General features: G+C 44.9%; 2 protein-coding genes, 1 non-coding gene and 1 pseudogene across 3 annotated transcripts; 2 read left to right on the top strand and 2 right to left on the bottom strand.

The window, feature by feature from the left end:
• The first annotated feature begins 82 nt into the window (after positions 1-82).
• Positions 83-6527, top strand: LOC120031975 (ADP-ribosylation factor-like protein 1). Its single transcript, XM_038977865.1, has 6 exons — positions 83-177; positions 3108-3245; positions 3469-3550; positions 3755-3866; positions 4053-4231; positions 5688-6527. Exons 1-6 carry the CDS (start codon positions 174-176, stop codon positions 5716-5718), a joined length of 546 nt encoding a protein of 181 aa, XP_038833793.1. The 5' UTR covers positions 83-173; the 3' UTR covers positions 5719-6527.
• Positions 5546-22423, bottom strand: LOC120031833 (annotated as a pseudogene).
• On the bottom strand, positions 8932-9059 carry LOC120032348. Its single transcript, XR_005473810.1, has one exon. It is a non-coding gene; the product is annotated as a small nucleolar RNA ACA64 (small nucleolar RNA).
• On the top strand, positions 22378-25848 carry LOC120031832 (sodium-coupled monocarboxylate transporter 1-like). The gene is made up of 7 exons (XM_038977653.1): positions 22378-22420; positions 23600-23654; positions 23951-24060; positions 24840-24907; positions 25002-25088; positions 25213-25422; positions 25840-25848. Exons 1-7 carry the CDS (start codon positions 22378-22380, stop codon positions 25846-25848), a joined length of 582 nt encoding a protein of 193 aa, XP_038833581.1.
• Positions 25849-26274: the final 426 nt, after the last annotated feature.

Genomic DNA, 26274 nt, shown 5'->3' with positions numbered 1-26274 from the left:
TTGAACTATTTAACATTTCAAAATATTTGTCTGATGTTGAATGTACTGACAATGAAACCGGATTATCCATTAATGACGTGTTCTTGCGACACGTCACTGAATTCCATCAGCTACGGAAGCGGTGCCGTGTCGAGATCTACAACACCGTTGATCAAGGGTTTAGTGTCTTCAGAATGGGTACGTTTTTAAATATATTTTTTATCTCATTTTAAAACTATACTGGGAATGCGCTGGCTATTCTGCCAGCTCCTGCTACGCATCATGCAATTGGGTCACTTGCTAAGTAACATAAATAGGTAACGTTAGCTAACAAACAAACGCAATAAGTATTGTCGTCTCACGGACAGCTACTGTGTTAAATTGATCAAGCTATCAAATCCCGTTAACGAGTCTGAGTCACAAATTTTAATCACTAATTGGTCGTGGTTCGTAAATACTGACAGTCGCTAGTTAGCTGTACTGCTAACTCCCTGTGCCAACACGTTTAGTACTTGTAGCCCAGCTAACTTACAGCGTTAAATCTCAACCTGATTAGTTGACAAAGGTTAATCATTGGTTAGCTATCGCTAGTTATCTATTCAACTAACTTTTTAATGTTAAAATGAAGGAATGTGACATGTATGTATATCATAGTAACCATGTGTAGCCTCCCTGTATGCTGGCTTCACGTCTACCAATAGGTCTGGACCTTTATGGCACAGACAACAGGATATAGCCAAAGACACTAGCTAGCCAATATAAACTCAGCAAAAAAAGAAACGTCCTCTCACTGTCTACTGCGTTTATTTTCAGCAAATTTAACGTGTAAATATTTGTATGAACATAAGAATCAACAACTGAGACAAACTGAACAAGTTTCACAGAAATTGAATAATGTGTCCCTGAACAAGAGAGGGAGAGGGAGTGGGAGGGGGAGGGTCAAAAGTAAGTCAGTATCTGGTGTGGCCACCAGCTGCATTAAGTACTGCAGTGCATCTCCTCCTCATGGACTGCACCAGATTTGCCAGTTCTTGCTGTGAGATGTTACCCCACTCGTCCACCAAGGCACCTGCAAGTTCCCTGACATTTCTGGGGGGAATGGCCCTAGCCCTCACCCTCCGATCCAACAGGTCCCAGACGTGCTCAATGGGATTGAGATCCTGGCTCTTTGCTGTCCATGGCAGAACACTGACATTTCGGGCCTGCAGGAAATCACGCACAGAACAAGCAGTATGGCTGGTGGCATTGTCATGCTGGAGGATCCTGTTGGGATGAGCCTGCAGGAAGGGTACCACATGAGGGGGGAGGATGTCTTCCCTGTAATGCACAGTGTTGAGATTTCCTGCAATGACAATGAGCTCAGTCCGATGATGCTGTGACACACCGCCCCAGACCGTGACGCACCCTCCACATTCAAATCGATCCCGCTCCAGAGTACAGGCCTCGGTGTAACGCTCATTCCTTCAACGATAAAAGCATATCCGACCGTCACCCCCGGTGAGACAAAACTGAGACTCGTCAGTGAAGAGCACTTTTTGCCAGTCCTGTCTGGTCCAGCGATGGTGGGTTTGTGCCCATAGGCGACGTTGTTGCCGGTGATGTCTGGTGAGGACCTGCCTTACAACAGGCCTACAAGCCCTCAGTCCAGCCTCTCTCAGCCTATTGCGGACAGTCTGAGCACTGATGGAGGGATTGTGTGTTCCTGGTGTAACTCGGGCAGTTGTTGCCATCCTGTACCTGTCCTGTGCAGGTGTTGTTACACGTGGTCTGCCACTGCGAGGACGATCAGCTGTCCGTCTTGTCTCCCTGTAGCACTGTCTTGGGAATCTCACAGTACGGACATTGCAATTTATTGCCCTGGCCACATCTGCAGTCCTCATGCCGAAGGCACATTCACGCAGATGAGCGGGGACCCTGGGCATCTTTCTTTTGGTGTTTTTCAGGTTCAGTAGAAAGGCCTCTTTAGTGTCCTAAGTATTCATAACTGTGACCTTAATTGCCTACCGTCTGTAAGCTGTTAGTGTCTTAACGACCATTCCACAGGTGCATGTTCATTAATTGTTTATGGTTCATTTAACCAGCATGGGAAACAGTGTTTAAACCCTTTACAATGAAGATCTGTGGAGTTAATTGGATTTTGACGAATTATCTTTGAAAGACAGGATCCTGAAAAGGGGACGTTTCTTTTTTTGTTGAGTTTAGTTATTAGCTAGTGTGCTTACCCTTGCTGGTTCAGGCCCTGGTTCAACTGTTCCCCCTCAATCGCTACAGTAGCATTACTAACGTTAGCACTAACTTAGCTCTGGAAAACCATATTGTTCCGAGTGAATTTCCGGCAGACTAGACGCTGTGCTGCGTATTGCTGCCTGTCGGAGTGCTGATTGCACACTTTGGTCCCAAAAAAAGGAGAAGGGGGAAATCCTACATTGCGCCAACATCTAACCTTGCACCTATACACTACAATGAGTACGTGTGTCCTAACCTTTGACTGGTACTATGTGTCCTGCCACCTGCATCCCTTCTGGAAACTGGGGGAGCGCAACAGTTCGGCACAGTCCCATTGACAGCACTCTGGAAAACCCTTCTCTCCAAAGGGTCTTTAGCGGTTTGCTTCACCCACGGCTAGCTACAATTCTGACGGTGTTAGAAACATCAATTATCGCTTCCTAAACGGTTTTCTAAACATATGGCCCTTTCATATCAGCGAGAACTAATCTTTCAAATAAAGATACACTTACTGTGTGTGCCTCGAGTTGACGTACTACACTTACAATCAGGTGTTCGGAGCGCTAGATGGATAATTACACAGGTGGTCTCAGTATGTCTTCCGTAAACAAGCGCTGTAATGTGGCGATATAGGTTTAGTGTTCCCACACGGCCATAAAGGTGTGTAGTAATTTAACCTTTTTTTTGTGTTTTGAAAATGATTTCTCGCCGATATGAAAGATGTGACTTTCCAAAACCGTACCGCATGCTTGTCTGTCTGTCAACATTTAGCGTCAGGGCTCTTAACAAAAGTCAGCCGGGAAGAAGATGCCTTCATCAATAGGCGCTAAAGGTAGTTAACAGTCTCTGGCTATACTAGCACGGATTGTCTGTGTAACTCATCTCATGTCCATGTGCTGTAGGTGGGTGGTTTTCCAGTCTCTTCTCTGGCCTGTTTGGCACCAGAGAGATGAGGATCCTGATCCTGGGGTTGGACGGAGCCGGTAAAACTACCATCCTGTACCGCCTGCAGGTCGGAGAGGTGGTCACCACCATTCCAAGTAGGTAACTTTTTTTTTTCTCCCACTAATTTCTTCCTACTTCGAAAGACTGTTCACACAAGATCTGTTGCCTAGTTCCAGGTGCATACATGGATAATCAATTAGTGTGCTCCAAAATGAGTTGAGTCTTCCCACATGTCATAAATAGAGGGGTGGTTAAAGTGCATTCCTTTCTTTGCCATTTGTGCTCAAGGTTTTTAATCTCTGCCATTGTGTTGTACAGCGATCGGCTTCAACGTGGAGACGGTGACGTACAAGAACCTGAAGTTCCAGGTGTGGGATCTTGGTGGACAGACGAGTATCAGGTAATTGATATGAATATCACAACAAGCATTTCCTGTTTATGTATGCACACATAGACATTGTTGAATGTGAAAGGTAGACAGAAGATTCCTCAAGACAGCGTAACACCTCTTTACAATTTAGAGGGTTTGGCCTACTTGCCTCTGCCCTTCTCCCTCCCCCGAATCTTCATCTGTCTCCTTCAAACACTTGTATCTCTCTCCCAGGCCATACTGGCGTTGTTATTACTCCAACACGGATGCTGTCATCTACGTGGTGGACAGCAGTGACCGAGACAGGATGGGCATCTCTAAGTCTGAGCTTGTCACCATGCTGGAGGTAGGTAATGTGGATAGGCCTACATTCATTGCATTGATAAGAGTGCAGGTGTCATTTTGTGTATGAGGCAGGTATACTGACCATTGGTTGAGGTGCTCTGGAGAGCAACTTTGGGCAAATAGTAATGCTCAATGTATTTTCTCCATATGACTCTCTCTCTCGCGCTGTGTGTTTTTGTCTCTTCAGGAAGAGGAGTTGAAGAAAGCCATCCTGGTGGTGTTTGCAAACAAGCAGGACATGGAACAGTCCATGACCCCGGCTGAGGTGGCCAACTCCCTGGGCCTCCCGGCCCTCAAAGACCGGAAGTGGCAGATCTTCAAGACCTCCGCCACCAAGGGCACGGGCCTGGACGAGGCCATGGAGTGGTAAGGGTTTGCTTGACATTATAGCCATGTAGCAGACGCTCTTTTCAACACCCGGATTTAACATCCGAGTTCTCCAGTTGGTTAACCAGAGTCCCACTCACTGTGGGTGAAATAATAACCACATATTAATATGTAGAGCAGAGGTTATTTAATCACATGTAGAAGAGATGTGTCCTGTCCTCGTGTCACCCCCCCCCCCCCCCCCTTAATAAACCCACAGTTGACATTGCGCAACACCATGTCAAATCAAATATTTGTCACATGCGCCGAATACAACAGGTGTAGACCTTACAGTGAAATGCTGACTTACAAGCCCTTAACCCCCCCCCCCCAAACAAAGTACGACATAGGAATAACAAATAATTAAAGAGCAGCAGTAAATAACAATAGCGGGGCTTTATACAGGGGGTACCGGTGTCGAGGTAATATTTACATGTAGGTAGAGTTATTCAAGTGACTATGCATGGATAATAACAGAGTAGCAGCAGTGTAAAAGAGAGTGGGGTGTCAATGCAAATAGTCCGGGTTGCCAGTTGATTAGATGTTCAGGAGTCTTATGGCTTGGGGTTAGAAGCTGTTAAGAAGCCTCTTGGACCTAGACTTGGTGCTCCGGTTCCGCTTGCCGTGCGGTAGCAGAGAGAACAGTCTATGACTAGGTGGCTGGAGTCTTTTGACAATTTTTAGGGCCTTCCTCTGACAACACCTGGTATAGAGGTCCTGGATGGCAGGAAGCTTGGCCCCGGTGATGTACTGGGCCGTACGCACTACCCTCTGTAGTGCCTTGCGGTCGGAGGCCAAGCAGTTTCCATACCAGGCGATGGTGCAGCTGTAAAACCTTTTGAGGATCTGAGGACCCTTTGCCAAATCTTTTCAGTCTCCTGAGGGGGAATAGGTTTTGTCGTGCCCCCTTCACGACTGTCTTGGTGTGTTTGGACCATGTTAGTTTGTTGGTGATGTGGACGCCAAGGAACTTGAAGCTCTCAACATGCTCCACTACAGCCCTGTTGATGAGAATAGGGGCGTGCTCGGTCCTCCTTTTCCTGGAGTCCACAATCATCTCCTTTGTCTTGATCAGGTTGAGGGAGAGGTTGTTGTCCTTGCATCACATGGTCAGGTCTCTGACCTATTCCCTATAGGCTGTCTTGTCAGTGATCAGGTCACTGTTGTCATCAGCAAACTTAATGGTGTTGGAGTTGTGCCTGGCCGTGCAGTCATGAGTGAACGGGGAGTACAGGAGGGGACTGAGTACGCACCCCTGAGGGGCCCCAGTGTTGAGGATCAGCATGGCGGATGTGTTGTTACCTACCCTTACCACCTGGGGCGGCCCGTCAGGAAGTCCAGGATCCAGTTGCAGAGGGAGGTGTTTAGTCCCAGGGTCCTTAGCTTAGTGATGAGGAATCATGTCATCTGCACGTTGGTGTACTATTACTCAACAATGTTTGCTCTCTCTCCATAGGCTGGTGGAAGCCCTGAAGAGCAGGCAATAAAGAGCCCCCACACCTCTTGTTCTCTGTAAATACCCCTGACCTCCTGTATAAAATACTTCCTGATTGGACCGCTCAGGAGGACCAGTGACTGCACTCCTTCCAAGGGCACGTTCACTACGCAAATGTTGTAAATAGAAATGCCATGAATAGAGCTGACGTCATTCCTTACTCTACATGTCACATGTTCTACACAATACATTTCTATATGAAGGTTCCAAAACGTTGTGCCCTGCTGAACACAGCCCCGCCCCATCCCTGAAGCCTTCACCATGCCAAGCCCCTCCATGCCTTCCAGCCTGGGATAGAGTATATACAATATAGTATATTACCTTGTCTCAAAACACTTATCGCCCATAGCCCTGTGGTGTTTGCAGATCTGAAGGGGACCAAGTAATGTGGTGATGGCTCCACATTAGACCTCCAATTGGATGTGTGGCACACATGATTAAATAGAATTTTCTGCCATTTTTGGTGAACCCTTCCAATCTGTAAACACTGAGGGGTTGGCTCAGGCGCAAAGAACTGACTGGCCCCTTCAAGGAAGTGGACCTGAGCAACGTTACTGCAGCTGGTGCTGTTTTTTATTGTACTACTCATGCTGAATTATTTTTTTTCATTTCTTAAACTTCTGTTGGGTGTGTAAATAAATAAAGTTTGAGGTTGTTAGTTTAGGCCTTTTCATTGGAATGCTCAAACTTTAATATGTCAGTAGTTGGACACTAACTGCTTAATTTGTATGCTACAACTTTTAATGCAGATTTGAGCTTGTACAGTGAAAACGACCTCAGTAAAGCTGATTTCAGACTGAATATATAAACCTTTGTGGTCAAATTATTTATCTCCCACCCAAGAAGCATTATTGTAAAATTCAACATGACCACTGATACTTTTCCAATAAGATTGTTCAAAGAAAGCAGCACAATATAGTATTATTTAGTTGTGTGTGTGTATATATATACCCCTTAGACAATCTTGCACTTCTCAAATCCTTGATTGAGAATTCATACAGAGGTGGCTTGTGACTGTCAGCTCCTGCATTAAGCAGGATATGATTGCCTGGTCTTATCCATCCTTGCTATAAAATGGATAATATCATTTCACCATAGCCAAGTCCTTGAGTGAGTTCCTCTGTCTCTTGGCTTTGTAGCCAGGCCTCAAGAACTCAATCTTCCTCTTCTTGGCCTCGATCTTGTTTTTGTGCTTCTTCCTGGCTGCGATGTCAGGGTTAGCCACCGCCTGAGAGAAGAGTAAAAGGTTTGTGTGAGATGTATCCAACATTACCCTGTCATTATGATAGAAACATTTGCTCAAGAGCCAAAACAGTGTCTGCTGTTCATCACTAACTCAAAGATTTACCAGTTTGGCCATCATGAGTTCAGATTTTTGTTGTGGCCCCCACCCCATAAAAGTTGCCCATCCTTGTTTAAAAATATAACATTGGTGGATACTAATATCCCTGTTAGCCTCCCAGGCCCCTGAACATAAATATTACATTGTATTATTCCACAGATTCCTTGGCCAAAATTAATTTAATCTGTTAGTAATATTCATTGACATATTATTTTTAAATATATTTTGAGATCTGGTGTCTGAGAACCCTGCTCAGAACCCTGCTCTATGCCCTTCTCTGCGAGGCATCCTTCTGAATGACTGAGAAGGCCAGGGAGAAGGTCTGCAGCCCCACCTGCTTCTTCAACAGCTCTATCAGCTCCTGGGACAGGTTTTTCAGGGTGGGGTCTGGGGAGTACAACGCAGAGATGCATTCAATTAGTGCTCTATTTAATTCGGAGACAAACGCCTACACAGGGATCAGTCTGAAGAGAACTACAGAGTTGAGTTGTGTTGACACAGAATAACACGAGAGAGCAGTCAGACAACACGACAGCCAGAAAATAAACACACAAAACTGAAAGGTTTTGATTAGGATGATGAATCTGAGTAGTGGTGAAAGGGAGAGGACGATGACAGTGTTGTGTTACCTTGATCCTCGTAGCTGTTATTAAATGACGAGGACAGTATTGCAGTATGTTACCTTGATCTGCATAGGTGCTGCCAAGTTCTCTGTAGAGAGGGCCGATGATGGTGGTGAGGTAAGCCTTTCTTTACCCAGGTCCACAGCTATGGCACCCAGGAACTTAAACACACATGTTCTCTATGGGGGGAGAGAAAGGACAATACAACCATTTATTGCTGATATTCATTAACTCACCATCAGTAAATAAGCAGTGGTGTTGGGAAAATATATAAAAGGACCATGTATTGGGGTGTTTGTGTGTACCTTGAGGGGTATCTTGGGCGTGTCTGCAGCTTCCCTCTTAGCCATTAGAGACAGCTTCTTCATCATCCACAGTAAGGATGGAGGACGATCATCCTTCTCGTCCTCCTCTTCTTGCTTCTCTTTCTCTTCTTCTTCATCCTCTTTCTCTCCTTCCTCATCCTCTCCATCTTTCTCCCCCTCTCCTCCATCTCTTTTTCCTCCTCTACCTCCTGGGCAGGTGTGATTTCAGACTCAGGTGAGATCAGCTAGATCACCTTGGTGACGGACAGCAGGTTCTTGATCACCTGGGGAACGGCAGACGAGACGATCAAACCTGTCAATCGAACTACTGCCTGACGTGTGACACCTCAGACTTGAATAGTCAGTTTGCAACATCATCAGTGTAATATCGTCGTCCTTACCTGTTCTCCCGTTGACGTGTCCAGGTACTTCGACTGCAGCTGGTGACAGAAAGACAGGACCAACTCTCATCTGGTGGAGGGAAGGAGAGGTAACGCCAGGTAAAAGACACATAAATCAGTATTGCTAAACATCACTTGAGTCACACCCTTGTACAATACGTAAGTGATGTTCAGACCCGTCTCACGTTCTTGTCTAGGTTGGTGGTAAGAAATGTGGTCGCCACAGGTTCTGGTGTGGTGGCGTTGTTGGCACAGCCCTTCTCTGTGGTCTCCTCTCTCCAGCGGGCAACCAGCTGGTCTGGCCGGTGGGCAGCAAACAGCTGACCAAACAGTTGAGAGGCGGTCAGCCACACCCAACAGTGAGGGTAACGCAGGTGGGTCTCAACATGACCTGGTGGGGGGGGGGGGGACGCATTGCTCCGTTACACAAAGGGGAAGTCAGCAGTTTAGAGGGTAAAATATTACATTCAATGATGTAGATCTGTAGTTCTAGACTGTATCATCAACCCATAGAACAAGACATTTCAGGTGGAAACGTGTAGGCACATGGGTTTAATCACACTGCTATACAGAGCAGGCAATAAGCTTAACATACCACAGTACTATAGGCCTATTTATCTCACCCCAGACAACGGAGATACCTGAGGTGATTTTCAGACCGGGCCCATCTGATAATTACGTGATGGTTGATCTACAACCATAGGAAATGGCAAGACAGCACAAACAGATGTGGGGCCAGGCTAGAGGTAGTAGTGTCTTACCCAGGATGTTAGTGAGTGTGTCTTGAGGCTTGCTGAGCTCCAGTAGGCTACAGTCCTTGGTGAGTTTGGTGACCAGGGTGAGGTCGCTGAACAGCAGTCTGTCTGCTGCCTTCTCCTCCTGCTCCTCAATCTGACAGACACACAGATATAGAGCAGCTGTTAGCACAGGTGATATAATATAGTAATTAAAAGATGAATACCTACATCCCGCTGAGATAATGCTTTTGAAAGTATAACTTTCCACAGTTTATATCTTAAATGTTTGATTTGTAAAATAGTTCATGTTCGACTCACGTCTTCAAAGTTGTCGGGGTGGATCTCTTTCTTGATGAGGGGCAGCACGGCATCTAAACGGAGGCCAAACCGAACCCCCTCTACCTCCACAAACAGCCCACACACCTGGGCCCCCCAGACGACGCAGACACACCTGGGGGTAGGGGTCAGAGGTTACAGCAGGAGGACATGGGTTGCATCTCAATAGTCTAAAGTGGATTTCTCTCCTTTCCTTTATTTGAACTTCATCAGACATTTACATTGCTTTATTAGATGCATAGAGAAAGACAATTAAGACTAGTGTGTGTGTGTGTGTCTGCATGTGTGTGTGTGCGTCCATACCTTGTCTCCAGACAGCCAAGTGTTGACCAGGGTGAACAGGGTGTTCTGGTGTTCCTGGTCCAGTTGACTCAGCAGTGATTTGATAGCCACGGCGGCAATTTTCTTACAGCGAGCCGAGTCATCATTAACCATGGCCAGAGCCAGAGGGACGAAGAACAACCCACTGTGCTGCAGCAGCAGGTTCTAGGACAGAGACGAATCAGTTACACACAGGAGTAGAATTAGGTTGTCCCAAAAAAACTGATCTAAGGTCAGTTTTGAGTGTATTCCCTCTAATGGTTAGGGTTAGTATGTGGGATATGTTTCTATAGCCAACTTCTACCAGGAGCAGTAGGTATAGAAAGCGACCAGAGTTACTGCGAGTCGAACTCAAGTAATTATGGGATGTGTGTGTCAGGTGGATTGTTGTGGATACCTGAGGGAAGGTCTGGAAGATATAGGCCATCAGCTCCAGAGAAGCCTCTCTTCCTGTGTCAAACTCATAACTAACACAGAGAGAGCTTTTAGTATCAAAAGTCACAAACAATCGACTTACATCTAAAATAACGAATCCCTTTAAACACAAATTTATCCTACCTGAGCTGGGCCACGATGAAGTCTAGATGTGATCTCAGTTTCTTCCCCAGAGGATAATCCAGGATATACTTCTGGTAAATCTACAGGTGAAAATAACAGAAACACTAAAATACCTTTTTACAAGACACCTTCAAAAATAAAATACAAACGGTAAAATACAGGTTTAAAAATGTATATAAAAAGAAACAAAACCGTACACGGACCCTGATCATGCCGTTCTGCCCGGTAATAGACAGCTTGGCCACTTTCTTCATCAGCTCCTCCATCTCTGGTACTACCAGCTTCCTGGACAGGATGGCCTGTAGGTGGAGATAGAGAGGATATAGTACAGAGGAGGACAGATGAAGAATTTCATTATACACTTTGAAAGCAAATACATCTATATGTCTGGTTAAATAAAAGTATAAAATGCTGGGGTCTGATGCATTAGCTGTAGCAATAAAATACGGTCTCAGGTGAAGAGGGAGGGCGTCAGCTACCTTTAGCAGGCCGAAGGCTGTCGCCTGACGTGATTGGTCACAAATGTCCTCCTCAGCGTATCCCAGCAGCACTTGCAGCTGCGTCTCAGTTATCTTGTGTGTCTTCATGTTCTTTACTAGGGTGGTGATGGACTGACAGCAAAAAGAAGGGTCATTCAATTCATTTGATACAGACAAATTTCTGTCATTTCAAATCATTGAAACACACAATATGGCATATAAACTGGTTACCAACGTAATTAGAACGGTAAACAAGTCATCATGTGGTATATTTAAGCAATAAGGCACGAGGGGGTGTGGTATATGGCCAATATACCACGGCTATGGGATGTTCTTAGTCACGACGCAACGCAAAATACCTGGATACAGCCCTTAGCCTTGGTATATTGGCCATATACCACAAACCTCTGAGGTGCCTTATTGATATTATAAACTGGTTACCAAGGTAATTAGAGCAGTAAAAATAAATGTTTTGTCATCCCTTTGGTATACGGCCTGATATACCACGACTGTCACCCAATGAGAATCCAGGGCTCGAACGACCCGGTTTATAATTGATACTATATTAATATGTATTAATTCAACCATTTCCAGAACAGAAACAATCACTTGTGCTACCTTGAAGCAGTTCTGGACGAGTTGGAAGTTCTCTCCGCGGGCAGCGCCAGCCTTGGAGTAGTCTTTGAGCAGGACAAACAGCTGCTTAGTGAGCTGGCCTGCATTCTGCTCTACAGCTGGCAGGGAGAACCGCAACAGGAACGTAAAAGCTAAGAGAGCCTCTGTTATCACAGAGAGAGAGATATACACTCAGATACACACACACTTCTCAACATGCGCACACACACACACTACTGACCTTGACGTGCATGGAGTTGAGACAATCTAGTAGCAGGGCAAAGAAGGGATCCAAAGAGGCCTCAGAGGAGTTGACCTTGGACTTCTTTAGACGCATATGGAGCAGCTAGACAGAGACAGAGCGACAACAGTCAACCAACAGTCAACTGACCACAGATGAATGAACAGGAAACCACTATTCAGCCATTGGTTACTATCTATTCACGGGACTGTTGGCTGTTTATCTTAATGCCTGCTTGCCGCAAAACACCATTTCATCTTCCAGTCAACCTGTGAGAAAGTTCCTGAATGTTTTAGAGAGGGTAGCTAGGTTGGTTTACCCGGAGTCCAGTGTCCACTAGGATGTGCATGTTGGTGCGGCTGCTGACGGGGGCTTTAAGTCCCCCTCTCTTTGGAGTGGGGGGCAAGAGGAGACAGCTGGGAGGGGGCAGGCGAGGGTCCGGGGGGGGCCTGGGGCTTTTTGTCCCTACACACAAACAATAAAGACACGCCGTCAAATATTTGCCTGAGACTCAGTGAGTGAGTGAGAGACAGAGCAAGGAAAAGGGAGCATGCGTGCAGTGTGTGCGTGTACATACCCGTTCCTCTTGGTGACGAGGGGCAGACTCTCCGAGACCAGGCCGTGGTTGAGCAGTAGTACAGCCTGATGGTCCATGGCCTGGTTCACCAGTAGACCTGACACTATCCTCTTCAACACTGCATGGGCACGACGGGCTGTCTTCAGATTGGCTGTGTTCTCCAGGATCTAGAGAGAGAGAGATTCAGACAGAAGGAGAGAGACAGAAAGATAGATAAAGTCACATACACACAGTTAGCAGGGACATCAACAGATTACTTTGCAATCTAAGGAATTTCAGTCACGTATAAGTGATACTTACATCTTTCATTGGCAGTATGAATTGTATGACTCTGTCCTTGCCAGAGTACTGGCCCAGGAACTCATAGGAGTCCATACTCTTACTGTGGCGAGCCTCCATCAGCTTAGAGATGATCCCCTTCACCTCCTTCTCCTCAGCCACTGCACCAAACAGCTCGCTGTTGAAGATCTACAGGAGAGGAGTGGAACAATGGTGGATGTATGAGACGTGTGAAAGGAGAGCTGGCAAGTTTGTGTATCAAAATGGATTATGCACACGGGCACAAACACACCGGGACAGACACACGCATAAACATACAAACACAAATGTAAACGCATAGGTTAGAATAGGTACATCTATTGGCAGGCCCATGCAGTGGTCCAAGTCTCCAGGCTTCAAGATAGGGGCGAGGTGAGACAGGGGTTGGTACACTGTGAACGTCAACACATGGACCTGAGGGAGAGTGTCAGTGGATCACAACAGTCACATCATTTGGAATAATTCCCTTAAATGACTGAATACATTTACACAGACAGAGATGGAGTCTCAGTCTCAAAAACATACAGTCGCTAGTGAAAGTCTACACAATCAATCAAAAAAATGTAATAAAAAGGGATTACATTAGATTTTTTTCCTACCGACCTTTACAACCTTCTCCACATTTATGCCTTTTTTTCAACTACCAACTTAACTGCGTATATCTTCACACCCCAGAGTTCATACTTGGTGGAAGCAGCTTTGGCAGCCAGTACAGCTGTGAATCGTTTTTTAATAAGACTCTACCAACTTTTCACAACTCTTAGGGCAACACATATCCATTGTTGCTGTCAAACTTGCTCAGTAAATTTGGTTGGGAATCATTTATGGACAGCAATATTCAAAACTTTTCTCTGATTTCCAAACAAATTTAAGTTAGAACTGAGACTGGACCACTCAGGAACACTCAACACCTATAGAAAAGCCATTCTGGTGTGTCATTGGCATAAACATGTGTGTAATTGTCCCATTGAAAAATAAAGCTATCCCTTTTTAGACTTTCACTAGGCACCGTAATGTGGTCTTGGATAACGTCCCAAATAGCACCCTATTCCATTTGAAGTGCACTACTTTTGACCAGAGGCCATCGCAGCCTAGGCCTCGTGTCCAAGGTCTGAGACTAGTGCTTAGGTCTGTCGTGTCTTTGGCATCATTAAAACTGAAGACTTATCTATCAAATAACTCTCTGTAATTATTATTACGCGATTAAACTGATTATTCATGTAACTGTAATTAACTAGGAAGTCGGGACACCAAGGAAAATATTCAGATTACAAAGTTATAATTTTTCTAATATAACTTTCAGATATTTGAATATCTGATCACTTAGTCTTCGAATTAATCAATTATTATTTACCTCATGTTAGTCTCATTCCAAACGTTGTAAATTGATTGTTTATCTGCACGAACCCAGTCTTCACTATGAGTCATCCATCAATTGTCTTAAAATCATTTATTTACTAACTAAGTAATTCACAGAAATGTATAACAAACAGTAGATAGTGACAAGGAAATGATAGTGGAGTTTCCCTAGTGGGATAAACCGGCATCGCGGCTTGGTGGACAAAAGGGAAGTGGGGGTTCACTGAGATAAGACAACACACAGTTGATAATTATAACAATTGAAATGCTAATCCTTTGCACATGAACGCTCACTCATTCGGGAACAATTGCAATCAATATCTATATTTATGCTCAGTGTGTTGTCGGGATCTCTGTTGAAAAGTTTGTTTCTGTTGGAGAGTTTGTCCGCTCTCTCTCTCTGTCGTGGTTAGAATGGATAGTTCAGAGTGACATTCATTCATGTCGATATAGGATAGATGTTTCGGCGGTTATCGGTCTTCGCGTTCAATGATACCGAATTCCTAGCTGCAGACTAGTAATTAATATCAAAGACTTGTTCTTATTCTGTCGGTATCGATAGTCTAAGAGTTTAACCACGTGGGATGGTTAAAAGATTTAGCAATCTACTCAAACCTTAGGTTTATGGTCTCCTCTCAACCCTTGGCCATCTCGTTATCGAGGTAAGCTGGTCTCCTCTCAAACCTTGGCCATCTCGTTATCGAGGTAAGCTGGTCTGGTGATAGAAAACCCGGGTGGGGGTTTTATTCGGAAGAGCAGAAAAGGGCCTGTCCCAGGACGCAAGACCATAACTGTGCTCATGGGCGGTCCTCTGATTTAGTTAAACTCCAAAGGGAATTGGAGTTTCCTTCATTAAACAGTCCAAAATCACATTACACAATTTCACAAACAGTATCATCCTCACTCATTCATCTTATACAACAATTAGATGTAAGCCTCATATCTGAGGCTATTGTATAAACAGCGTTATGGTAATGTGGCCGTATTGTCTCTCATGAGTTTCACAAAATTGCACCAAACGGACCAGTTCGTAGCTGGATTCTTCACCAATCTTTTATACCTTCTCCAGAACATAAATGTTGTTCGGACCTCCAGTTCTGTGAGGTGGAAGAAATTCCTTTGTTCTCTCTATGAAAACTCCCTCTCTCTCTATACTGTGGCCATGAGGAGATAATCTCCTCCAGGAATTTACGACCTGAGGTCGCAGCAGCCTGAGTGTAGAAGACAGAGAGAGGGGGATTGTGCTCGCTGTACCCAAAGAGGGCAACGTCATGACAGGTCCATCTGTAAGAAAAGACAGAGGAACCTATTCAGCTGTAGTGTTCATGTAGTTTTTCCATGTAACCAAATTAGGAAAAACTCTGGTCCATAGTTATACTGTTTAGTATTTACTTTTATTAGTAGCATTTGCATACTCTAGCAGTGGCCCTGTAAACATTGCATTTGCGTATTCTATACGCTGTCCATAGGCCTCACCCGAAGAGATGTAGACTCCCTCAGGTGGCTGGGGGAACACACTGCCGTTGACACTCAGCTCCGCCTCCTCACCCTCCGAAACCAGAAGGTCCTTCGTGGTCACCAAGGACTCGGCCATGTCCATCACCATGGCAACGGTCTGGGTGGAGGGTCATGGTAAATTCCTCCTAGTTCCCCACTGGAAACTGGACTGTTGCCAGAAACATTCTCCCATTAATATAGTGATCTCATTTTGAAAGGACTTGGCCTTAGTGTAGCTGAAGTCTCAACACAAAGACTGCTTGATAAGCTTACCTGGCATTCTTGCTCCAGACGTGGATGAGTTTGAGGAGGGGGGTGGGGGAGTAGGGGCAGACGGCAGTACGAGTCGAAGCCATCAAAGAAGTCCTGGATCCTCAGGACCCCCAGGCGCCTCAGGTTCTTCAGAGGAGCGATACAGCCTGCCTTTAACTGGGCAGAGAGGTAAAACACATTTAGGAGTCATCTTCAAAACCTGTTTATCTATTTTTAGCCCTGCTTTCGGCTGCAAAGAGTAGAAAAGGAGGTGACAAAACAACTTTTCGGAGTTACTGACTAAAAACTCATGTTTGTGTGCAGTATCATACATGAACATCAACATGCTTTATACATGCTCACACCTGCAACTGCCAGGGCAGGCCTCTCTGAGCCTCCTGCTCTAGTATAGGTCTCAGAGGGCGAGCTGCGGCATACTGCCACAATGGCTACACTGCAGCTCCTGCCCAAGACCACTACTGACTTGAAACTTTACTAAATGTTTTTCTCAAGAGACACCAGGAGCTTATTATCAAGCTTCTCTGAGTAGGAGCGATGATCTAGGATCAGGTCGCCCCCTGTCCATATAATCATATTCATTGTGATCTAAAAGGCAGAACTGATTGTAAATCAGCACTCCTACCCATCCAGCAGCCTCTTGTTACATACCTCCCCTGGTCCAACCCAGAATATACATCAGGTTTCAAGACTAAGCCTTTGTGAGACTCTCCGGCTGTGTATATACCTGTTCTCTCTGGTCTGGTCACCACCGGAGGCGGTGACACAGTAGGATCTGCAGCACCTTGGGCAGGTGTGTGTGTGGATGAGGTGGCCCAGTTTACTGATGACTGTGTTGACTATGTTCAGCAGGCTGTGCCGCCGACCCAGAGGAAGGACGGCAGAGGAGTCCGTCTCGGATATCGCTTTGTCTACTGCAGCTAGACACAGACCTGGAGAGAGGGAGGGTGGAGAGAGGGAGTGGAGAACAAAATACAGAGAGTGGGTCCAGGGTTCACATGTCGTACTTTTAAAACAAACACAGGTCCACTCCACCCCCCCCCCCCCACCCCCCCCCCCCCCCCCCACACACACACACACACACACACACACACACACACACACACACACACACACACACACACACACACACACACACACACACACACACACACACACACACACACACACACACACACAATGTCATGGCAGAATAGACCGATGAGACAGAGGGCAACAGAGCCATACAGTGAGGAATAAGACGAGAAATACTCCGCTCCCATACAGGTTTTATATCACACGGCGGAGGGCGCCCTACCTTGTCTGTGGTGGCAGACAGGCTCCAGCAGGAGGTCAATGAGCATGCCCAGCTCCTCAGACTGGCATCCTGCCAGGAACCTCAGCACGATGGAGGAACGCTGCACAGCGCCAGACTTGCGCTGGAACTTACTGCCAGTCTTACTGCGCATCCGCCCAAACAGAACCCTACAGAGGTTAGAGGAGAGGAGAGGGGGATGGGATGGTTATATTGGAGTAGTAAAGGTGACACATAAATAGGCTACAAGTTTAAGTTTACTTGAAGATGCAACACGCAACACACACACACACACACACACACACACACGAGTAATCACAAACAAGAGTAATTGCACACACACCTCATAAGCAGCGGGATAAACTGGGCCCTGTGTGAGGCGTCCACCACGACCTGCTCCTCTGAGATGTTGAAGTGGACGATCTCATCCTTGAAGTGTTTGTCATCCAGCAGCCTCTCCAGATTCTCCCTGAACACAACAGTCAGAGACGTTCAATAACGCAGGACTGTAGGTCCAGAAGCACAGGACATGTCAGATATAGTAATAAAAATGTATTTTTCTGTATCACATCAAACACAGAAAGACAGTGTATCAAATGGCCACCAGATATTGAATCCAGATATATTAGCAACTCTATGAGCCTATCGGCCTGCACAGCTTCAAAAATTCTGTGAATTAGGTCATTGGTACATTGCGGGAAATGAAATAACCGAACATCACAACTTCTGTTAGATGGGAAATTGTAAGTAAATGGATAGTTTAATAAGAGAAGTGAATATATATTTTCTGTTAGACAGAACATTTACTTGATAGTTTTATACATTATCACAAATAGCTCATCACAGTGTTAAAAAACAGATCACAAATGAGCAAGCACTCACCAGCAAGACCTGCTACCAACTCCAGCTGCTCATGGTAGACCTTCCAAAAGTCTTTGTTGTCCATTCCTCTGGCATGGGTCCTGGAGAGAGACACACAACATGAGGAAGAGACGAAATGCGTTATTGCGGGGTTAAAAGGTCATTGTGTGTTTTGTGTTCTTACACTATGAGTTCAATGACTGGGTCCCACAGAGGGGTTTCAAGTTGATGAACAGCATGGAAATAGCGTAGAGGCACCTGCAAATGGAAGATACAGAACTTTACTTAATCATCCACTATGATAAACGTTAATCAAAGGTCCCAATTCTGTTTGAAATATATGTTCTAGGTTCCAAATCTAAATGTTAGGTTCCAAATCTAAGTTTTATGTTCTGGGTACCTGTTGGAAGGTCCCTTGTGGCCCCCGGGGTAGTGATCTCTGTACCAGATCTTGTCTGAGCTTCCTGAGGTGCTGCAGCTTCTCTCTGTAGTCCTGCACCGAGGCAGGGACCAACTCAGCCTGAAAACACAATGCAAACACAGGCTGGACCTTCATGCTCTCCTCACCCTGACAACACAGAGAGAATCAAGTTCAACGGTGTTATTATTGTCCATTTAGGCTCAAATGGAAAGTTCTCTCAATTCTGACTTCAATTATCTTCTGCCATGTGAATGAATTCAATTAACTTGAACAAATAAAGTCCTAATTATCAATTTACAAGACATCATTTGATTGTTCTGTACCAACCTCTGACGGTTCGAGCTCAGCCTCAAAGTGGGTCAGAATCCTCAGTGTCAGCAAGCGGATCTGAGGGAGGAAGCGTGGTGGGGAGAGTTTGATCACAGTTGAATCACAACTAATAAAGTACCCAACATAAATAAACCTAAACAATAATAAAATCTACTTCCATACTTTGGAGCTGTTGGAGGTTGACGTGCAGCATCTGGTGCAGGTCGAGCAGTGCACCGTGGGATAGGTGCTCGGAGCAGCCGTTGACTGCCAGCCGGGTGTAGTAGAGGTCTCTTAGTAACAGAGCCGACATGTCTGTAGGGAACTTCCTGTGACACACACAAACACAGGAAGTTGATAAGGGTCAAAGTGCACTAATTACTAGAACAAACCCAGTTACCAAATTATATAGCCAAACATTAATGGCACCAAAAATCTCACACAGATTTAGTGTACCAATCCAGAGCTTTATATCTGGTCACAGCAGTTATTCCCACTGCTGGTGATATTTCTCTACTTTTAGTACTTACTGGATGATGGGCTTGACCCGCTCCACTGGCACCAGGGAGAGAACCTCAGCAGATCCATTCAGACTGAGCAGAGAGCTGAGGGCCTGTCTGGCCACAAACAGACCGCCTGGATGGAGAGCGGACAGAAAAAGATCTTTATTGTCCGAGCTGTTGGGTTACTACTGGAGGGATGGTTAGGAGCTAGAACATGTGCATTGGAATGGAACACAACATTCATCTGTACATCAGATAAGAGCAAACGAGGGCATCCCATACCTTTCCCCAGCGCTTCACTCTCCACATTCAATAGCAGGCAATTGAGGAGGGCTGTCAGACTGGGAACGACACACCCTGCTGCCAGCGGTCTGAGGTGGGGCAGGAGGACCAGGGCTGCCCAGGGCAGGGACAGGTCAATAACGGTCTGGTTCGGGTCCTGCGGTAGGCTGATCAGAGAGAGGATCAACTCTGGTACTGACACCTTCTCTGTCCCATCACTTGGCTCCTTATTGGGGGTATTTCCGGTGAAGTCCCAGGGGTAGGTCTCGAAGGCCATGGAGCCATCTGTAGGGGGTGGGGCTTTAGCCAGGATGAGACTGACCAGCACCTCCAGGGCAGAGTGACGAGACACAGAGTCTAGACTGGAGAACAACCCCTCTAAGTACTGTAGCAGGCTGGGCAGGAAGAACTGGAGAGAGAGAAGAGGGAGGGGTAAGGAGAGATGGAGAGAGAGGGAGAGAGAGATGAAGGGAGTGGCAGAAAGGAGAGAGAGAGATTATGTTAAACTATGTCCTGAGAAGGAAGCTTACTCTGCCGGAGTCAGCTAGGATGAAATTGCCTGGTGTATTGATGAGATTAGTCGATGTACCTGTTCAAACCGTTTCATGGTGAACATCTCCTTAGTGAACTCCAGTATTCAGGTCCTGGTCTATCCCACTGCTGAACACCTTTTTGACCGTGTCCTGTGTGAGACATTCTCCCCCAGCAGTAGAGGGGAGATGATCTGGAGCGCGAGTCTACAGCAGGGTCCTGGGAGGGCTGGGGTCTGGAGCAACTCATGAACTGTCTACAGAGGCACAGAGAAGGACAAAAACATCAGAGGAATCTAATATGATACCAACAGCCAGATTTGAAAATAAACTGGGTTCAGGCAAAATACACATTTATGTGATCTGAAAATCTTTTTTGATTTGATTTTTCTTTTTTTCCCCCTTTTTCTTTTTAAATATATACAGTATAAATGGGGACTGTCAAATACAGCCGTTCAAACGTTTGGGGTCACTTAGAAATGGCGTTGCTTTTGAAAGAAAAGCAAAAAATGTTGTCCATTAATATAACATCAAACTGACCAGTAATACAGTGTAGACATTGTTAATGTTGTAAATGACTATTGTAGCCCATCTGTAAATAGCCCACCCAATCTACCTACCTCCTCTCCATATTGTTTTTATTTACGTCTCTGCTCTTTTGCACACCAGTATTTCTACCTGCACATCACCATCTGCTCATCTATCACTCCAGTGTTAATTTGCTAAATTGTAATTACTTCGCTACTATGGCCTATTTATTGCCATACCTCCTCACGCCATTTGCACACACTGTATATAGACCTTTTTTTTCTATTGTCTGTCCCGCTTGTTTATTCCATGTGTAACTCTGTGTTGTTGTTTGTGTCGCACTGCTTTGCTTTATCTTGGCCAGGTCGCAGTTGTAAATGAGAACTTGTTCTCAACTAGCCTACCTGGATAAATAAAGGTGAAAAAATATATATATATATATATTTAAAAACTGCTGGAAACGGCTGATTTTTTTATGGAATATCTACATAGGCGTACAGAGGCCCATTATCAGCAACCATCACTCCTGTGTTCCAATAGCACGTTGTGTTAGCTAATCCAAGTTTATAATTTAAAAAAATGCAAATTGATCATTAGAAAACCCTTTTACAATTATGTTAGCACAGCTGAAAACTGTTGTTCTGATTAAAGAAGCAATAAAACTGGCCTTCTTTAGACTAGTTGAGTATCTGCAGCAGCATTTGTGGGTTCGATTACAGGCTCAAAATGGCCACAAACAAAGAACTTCCTTCTGAAACTCGTCAGTCTATTCTTGTTCTGAGAAATGAAGGCTATTCCATGCGAGAAATAGCCAAGAAACTGAAGATCTCGTACAACGCTGTGTACTACTCCCTTCACAGAACATCGCAAACTGGCTCTAACCAGAATAGAAAGAGGAGTGGGAGGCCCCGGTCCACAACTGAGCAAGAGGACAAGTACATTAGAGTGTCTAGTTTGAGAAATAGAAGCCTCACAAGTCCTCAACTGGCAGCTTCATTAAGCAGTACCCGCAAAACACCAGTCTCAACGTCAACAGTGAAAAGGCGACTCCGGGATGCTGGCCTTCTAGGCAGAGTTATTTTTAACAAATAAAAAGGTCTCTAGCCAGCTGGACCACCAGGCTGATGGATAAGGGAGAAACAAGTTGTGATTTGCAACACACACACACACTGCAAGCAACAAGGTTGCCAATGATGAACAAACATGATGTTTGTTTCCACATGACATGAAGCTTGTGTGCATTATTTATTGGCAAATTTAGGAACATATTCTAAAGAACATATCCCTATTCATAGTTTGTACCATCCTCCTCAGCCTCGCACTGTAATCTCAGGTACACACACACACACACACACACACACACACACACACACACACACACACACACACACACACACACACACACACACACACACACACACACACACACACACACACACACACACAGTAATCTCAGGTACATACTCCAGTAGAGGCTGGCAGGCAAGGCTGTTCTTGGTACTAAGGTGTGTCTTCAGGCTGTCCACTATAGACCTCTGATGGAACACTAGAAGGTTGAAGGACTGGCTCTTGTTGGACACCTCCCTCAGGAAGGTGGCTGAGGAACAGGTGAATGGGTTTCAGATTGGTCACTGGGTTCTGCTCATGGGAACATGTTTGTAAGCTTGACAAGGCAAGTATTGGGCCAGACGTGATAGTAGTAGTGAAGCTCCTTGGTGTGATGAGTTGTGTTATGTACTCACTGAAATGCTCTGTCAAATTCAGGTCCCTCCATTTTGTCAGTCCTTCTGAAAAGTAAGTGTCTACCTCCTACAACGGAAAACACTGTTACATGCCATGGAATTATGTTAACGACAAAAACGTCATTTTTAACATGTTTAATAGGGGATCTGCAGTCTCACAGAGAATACATACCTCATTATAACTCTCAGTTCTGTCAATGCGATGGATGACATCGATATTGACATTGGCAAGCCGTTCAGCAAACGTGAGAAACTGTAAAACAAACGATCGAGAGTTAGCTACTTTCTGTGGTCTACTAACGTTAGTGAGCGATACAGTATGAAATGACTCAGCTAGGCTACATATAATATTCAACATATCCAAGCAGCTACGCTTGTTGGTTCATTCAACGTAGCAACAGGAAAACGTGTTTAATTTGAAACTGTTCAGACATTACGAAAACAAGGCATACGAGATAGCTATGCATAGTAACAAATATGTGTTGAATGCAATAGCTAAGCAGTCGTCGCTAGCTATGCTAACAACTGTGCTGCAGTTTCCCAACAACACTCACCCTGAATGTGTTCTCAGATTTATGATACGACTTGGATTTGATCTTCATTTTTGACGTGTCTATTTTTCTGATATATGTAAAAACATATATATATATATATGTAATCCACGATAAACAATGGGGAAGTTGTAGCCTATTCGTCTTTCTGATAACAAACTCTCTCCCTCTTTCTCTCTCTCCTTTCTCTCTCTATCCCCTCTTTCTGTCACTCCTCTCTCTCTCTCTCTCTCTCTCTCTCTGTGTATTCTCTTCCCAGGTCTCTCTACATAAACCTATTAGGACTGTGGGTCATCATGTTGTGTTCTGTGTTTGCGGGGCTGTGTCTGTACTCCGTCTACAAGCACTGTGACCCCTGGACAACAGGCATGGTGTCTGCTCCAGATCAGGTTGAGGAAATAACACTTTAATAAAGACCGCAGGTTGACGTTTATTGGGGTGAGTCTTGTCCTGGAGCCAGAACTGAGCGATTACTGCTAGATGGGCCAGGTTAGGGTTAGGTATTAGGGTTAGCAGTGTGGTTAATGTTAGGATTAAGATTTTATGACAGATTTTGTGGTTGTGCCAGCTAGTGACCCCTCTGCAGAGCTGCCTCCAGAACAAGATTCAAGACGAAAAACCGCATAAATACCAGGCACTGTCAATATTACTATTCTGCCAGACTGCCACTTTACGGATATATTTTTTATCAGTTTCAACTGATAACATTCACAGCCACTAAGTGTAACCACCTTAAACATTATTTTGTGGTAAAACTTTTTTTCCCACGCATCGGCCACACATCCAGACTGTTCCCAGGAAAATATCTCAAATAGCCCAAACCCAGTGGTACCACTCAGATAGACACTGATCACGCCCTCTTTCTCTGTACAGCTGATGCTGGACTGCCAGGATTGTTTGTGGCTGCAGCCTACAGTGGGACACTAAGGTTACTATTCCCTTCTAATACTTATACTGTATGTCAAACGTGATCTTAAATTTGATTATTGCTACTGTTTATAATGTTAATATGTAACATGTTATATGTCTACTAGATTAATTACCCTTTTGTTACTATTTGTATTGTTTGCAATATCTCAAGGATCATAATATCACGACTATGACTTAATATTTACTCTCGCAGCCTATGGTGGGGCACAAAGATGTCTATTTCCATAACACTCACACACACTGTTATATTTCTAGGTAAATAAGGGCACTATATTTGCTCTCTCTTGTCCACAGTACGGTATCGTCCAGTGTCAATGCTCTGGCTGCCGTGACTATTGAAGACCTGATCAAGCCGTACATACACATGTCAGAGAAACACCTGTCCTGGACCTCTAAAGGCCTCAGTGAGTGTATAATATCAATACGTGTCTTTGCTGTTAAGCAGAGCGACACAGGGGAACCCAAGAGCAGACTAGGATGAGGCAACAGGGATGAATGAACCAAAATATTTATTGTTACACAGGGAGAAATGGAGTGCAGATCCGGGGAAGCTCGGATGAGTTGCAGAAAAACAAGATGTGGAGACGGAGGTTGGAGTTAGCTGAGTAGAACAGGGTAAACAGGTCATGATGGGAATCCAAGGTAGTGGTGGTGAGTAAAATCCAGAGCAAGGTAGTTGGGTGGTGAAATGTGGAACGGGAGACAGGAGCCAGAGACAGAGCGGTAAACTGCAATGAGAGGATAAACGGTGTCAGGCAGGGAAACAGGCACAACAGAGTAACAGGATCTTGCATAATCATACATGTCTAGAATCATGAACTGACTGAGCAGAGATTACAATTTGACAGAGCAGAAGTGGCAGGACTGAGTATTTGTAGAGGTCTTGATTATGGAACGAGTTGCAGCTGGTAGGGATCTGCTCTGACTCCAGCACACCTGTCTCCAACCAGGGAGAGGGAGAGAGTGTACAGGGGGAGTAACTGCAGGTCAAGAAGACACCGGATGAACACCAGATGGCGTAGCAGGAGCAGATGTGACATTTGCATTTACCACAGAACTCAGAGAGCTATATTCATGTTTGATGATATATTTATCTTCTTATTGATATATTCTTGCTGATATTAGAAATGAATAAACCATGATTTATCATGATTTTAACTGCTATCCCTATGCTCCATTCTAGGCTTTCTGTATGGGGCTCTCTGTATTGGAATGGCTGGCATAGCCTCACTAATGGGAAGTCTGCTGCAGGTATGCGATACAACAAAAGAAGTATGTCCTTCTACATAAAATATGTTGTCTTGATGTATGCAACTCTAAAATATGTCTCTGTCTCCCCATGTAGGCAGCTATCAGTATCTTTGGGATCATCGGAGGGCCTTTACTGGGTCTCTTCTCACTGGGGATCCTCTGTCCATACGCCAATGCCACAGTCAGTACAGTCTCTTTAACAAAAGCAGGATTATAAGCATGCAACCAATCTAACTGTTAGCTAACCTCTCTGAATGTTTATGTTGAAGTGCTGATGTGTTATTTCTGTGTGTTCTGTGCTGCAGGGGGGCTTGGCTGGTCTGCTCTCTGGGCTGGTTATGTCTCTGTGGGTGGGGGTAGGGGCCCAGTTTTACCCTCCTCTACCAGAGCAGAGCAGGCCTCTGGGTCTGACCACACATGGCTGGAACTTCACAACCGCAGCCGATGCGTTCAACTGGACCGCATCCCCAACAGAACCAGGCCTATACACTACAGTACTACAGCAAAATACAGAGGTACGTTGTGGGCTTCAGTATCTTTGGTTAAGGACAGGACCGACTTTTGCTGTAGGGAACAAGTATATTGATATGGGCACAGTTAAAACAAATATTTCAGTTAGAAATGTACTGTAGAACAGGAATAATTTTGTCATGTTAGAATAGCGAACTGCATCAGCTGTAAACAATATATGCAACGTTATAGCTGTTGAATGCCACTATGTTTGTCTCCCTTTAGACCCTTCCTGACTGATAACTGGTACTTGCTGTCCTATATCTACTTCAGTCCTATTGGGTCACTTACAACACTGGCTGTTGGACTGTTGGTCAGTCTACTTTCAGGTACTCTTCCCCAAATGGTAGTGTTGCTTCTTACCATATTACATGTTGTGTCTAATTAACATATTTTTCACACTAAAATGTGTCTCTTTTCAGGGGGTATGAAGTTGAAGTTGGAACCAAGGGTGACTTTGATGAAAGAAGATACAATGTTATTTTGCTTTTACAAGCTCTTTAAAGAAACGGTAAGTGATATGAGTGTTTCAATAAATAACCTCCAAGACGTTCTCTCTCTTTGAACCACTTTCCTGTATTTAGCTCTCATCCATACCTAGGCCATGAGACGAGCAGGAAAGCTGGACCTCACAAAAAAACAGAGAGAACAAATGGAAACAATAACCCCGGCTTCTGCAATGTCCACGAGTTGGATTTCACAAAGAGCAGTCTTCCTACATAACATACTGATAAAACCATGACTTAACAGTTGCTCTTTCTTCTCATATTTCTCCAACCACAGTGCCGCTGTGTTTTCACGTGACTCATGAATGTCCTGACAGATTGTATCAATATCTCATCTATATCCTCATATTT

The sequence above is a fragment of the Salvelinus namaycush genome, chromosome 38, assembly GCF_016432855.1.
Source record: "Salvelinus namaycush isolate Seneca chromosome 38, SaNama_1.0, whole genome shotgun sequence".
Classification (NCBI taxonomy): Eukaryota; Metazoa; Chordata; class Actinopteri; order Salmoniformes; family Salmonidae; genus Salvelinus; species Salvelinus namaycush.
The sequence above is the reverse complement of the archived record's forward strand: the minus strand, read 5'-3'. Positions and strand labels throughout refer to the sequence as shown.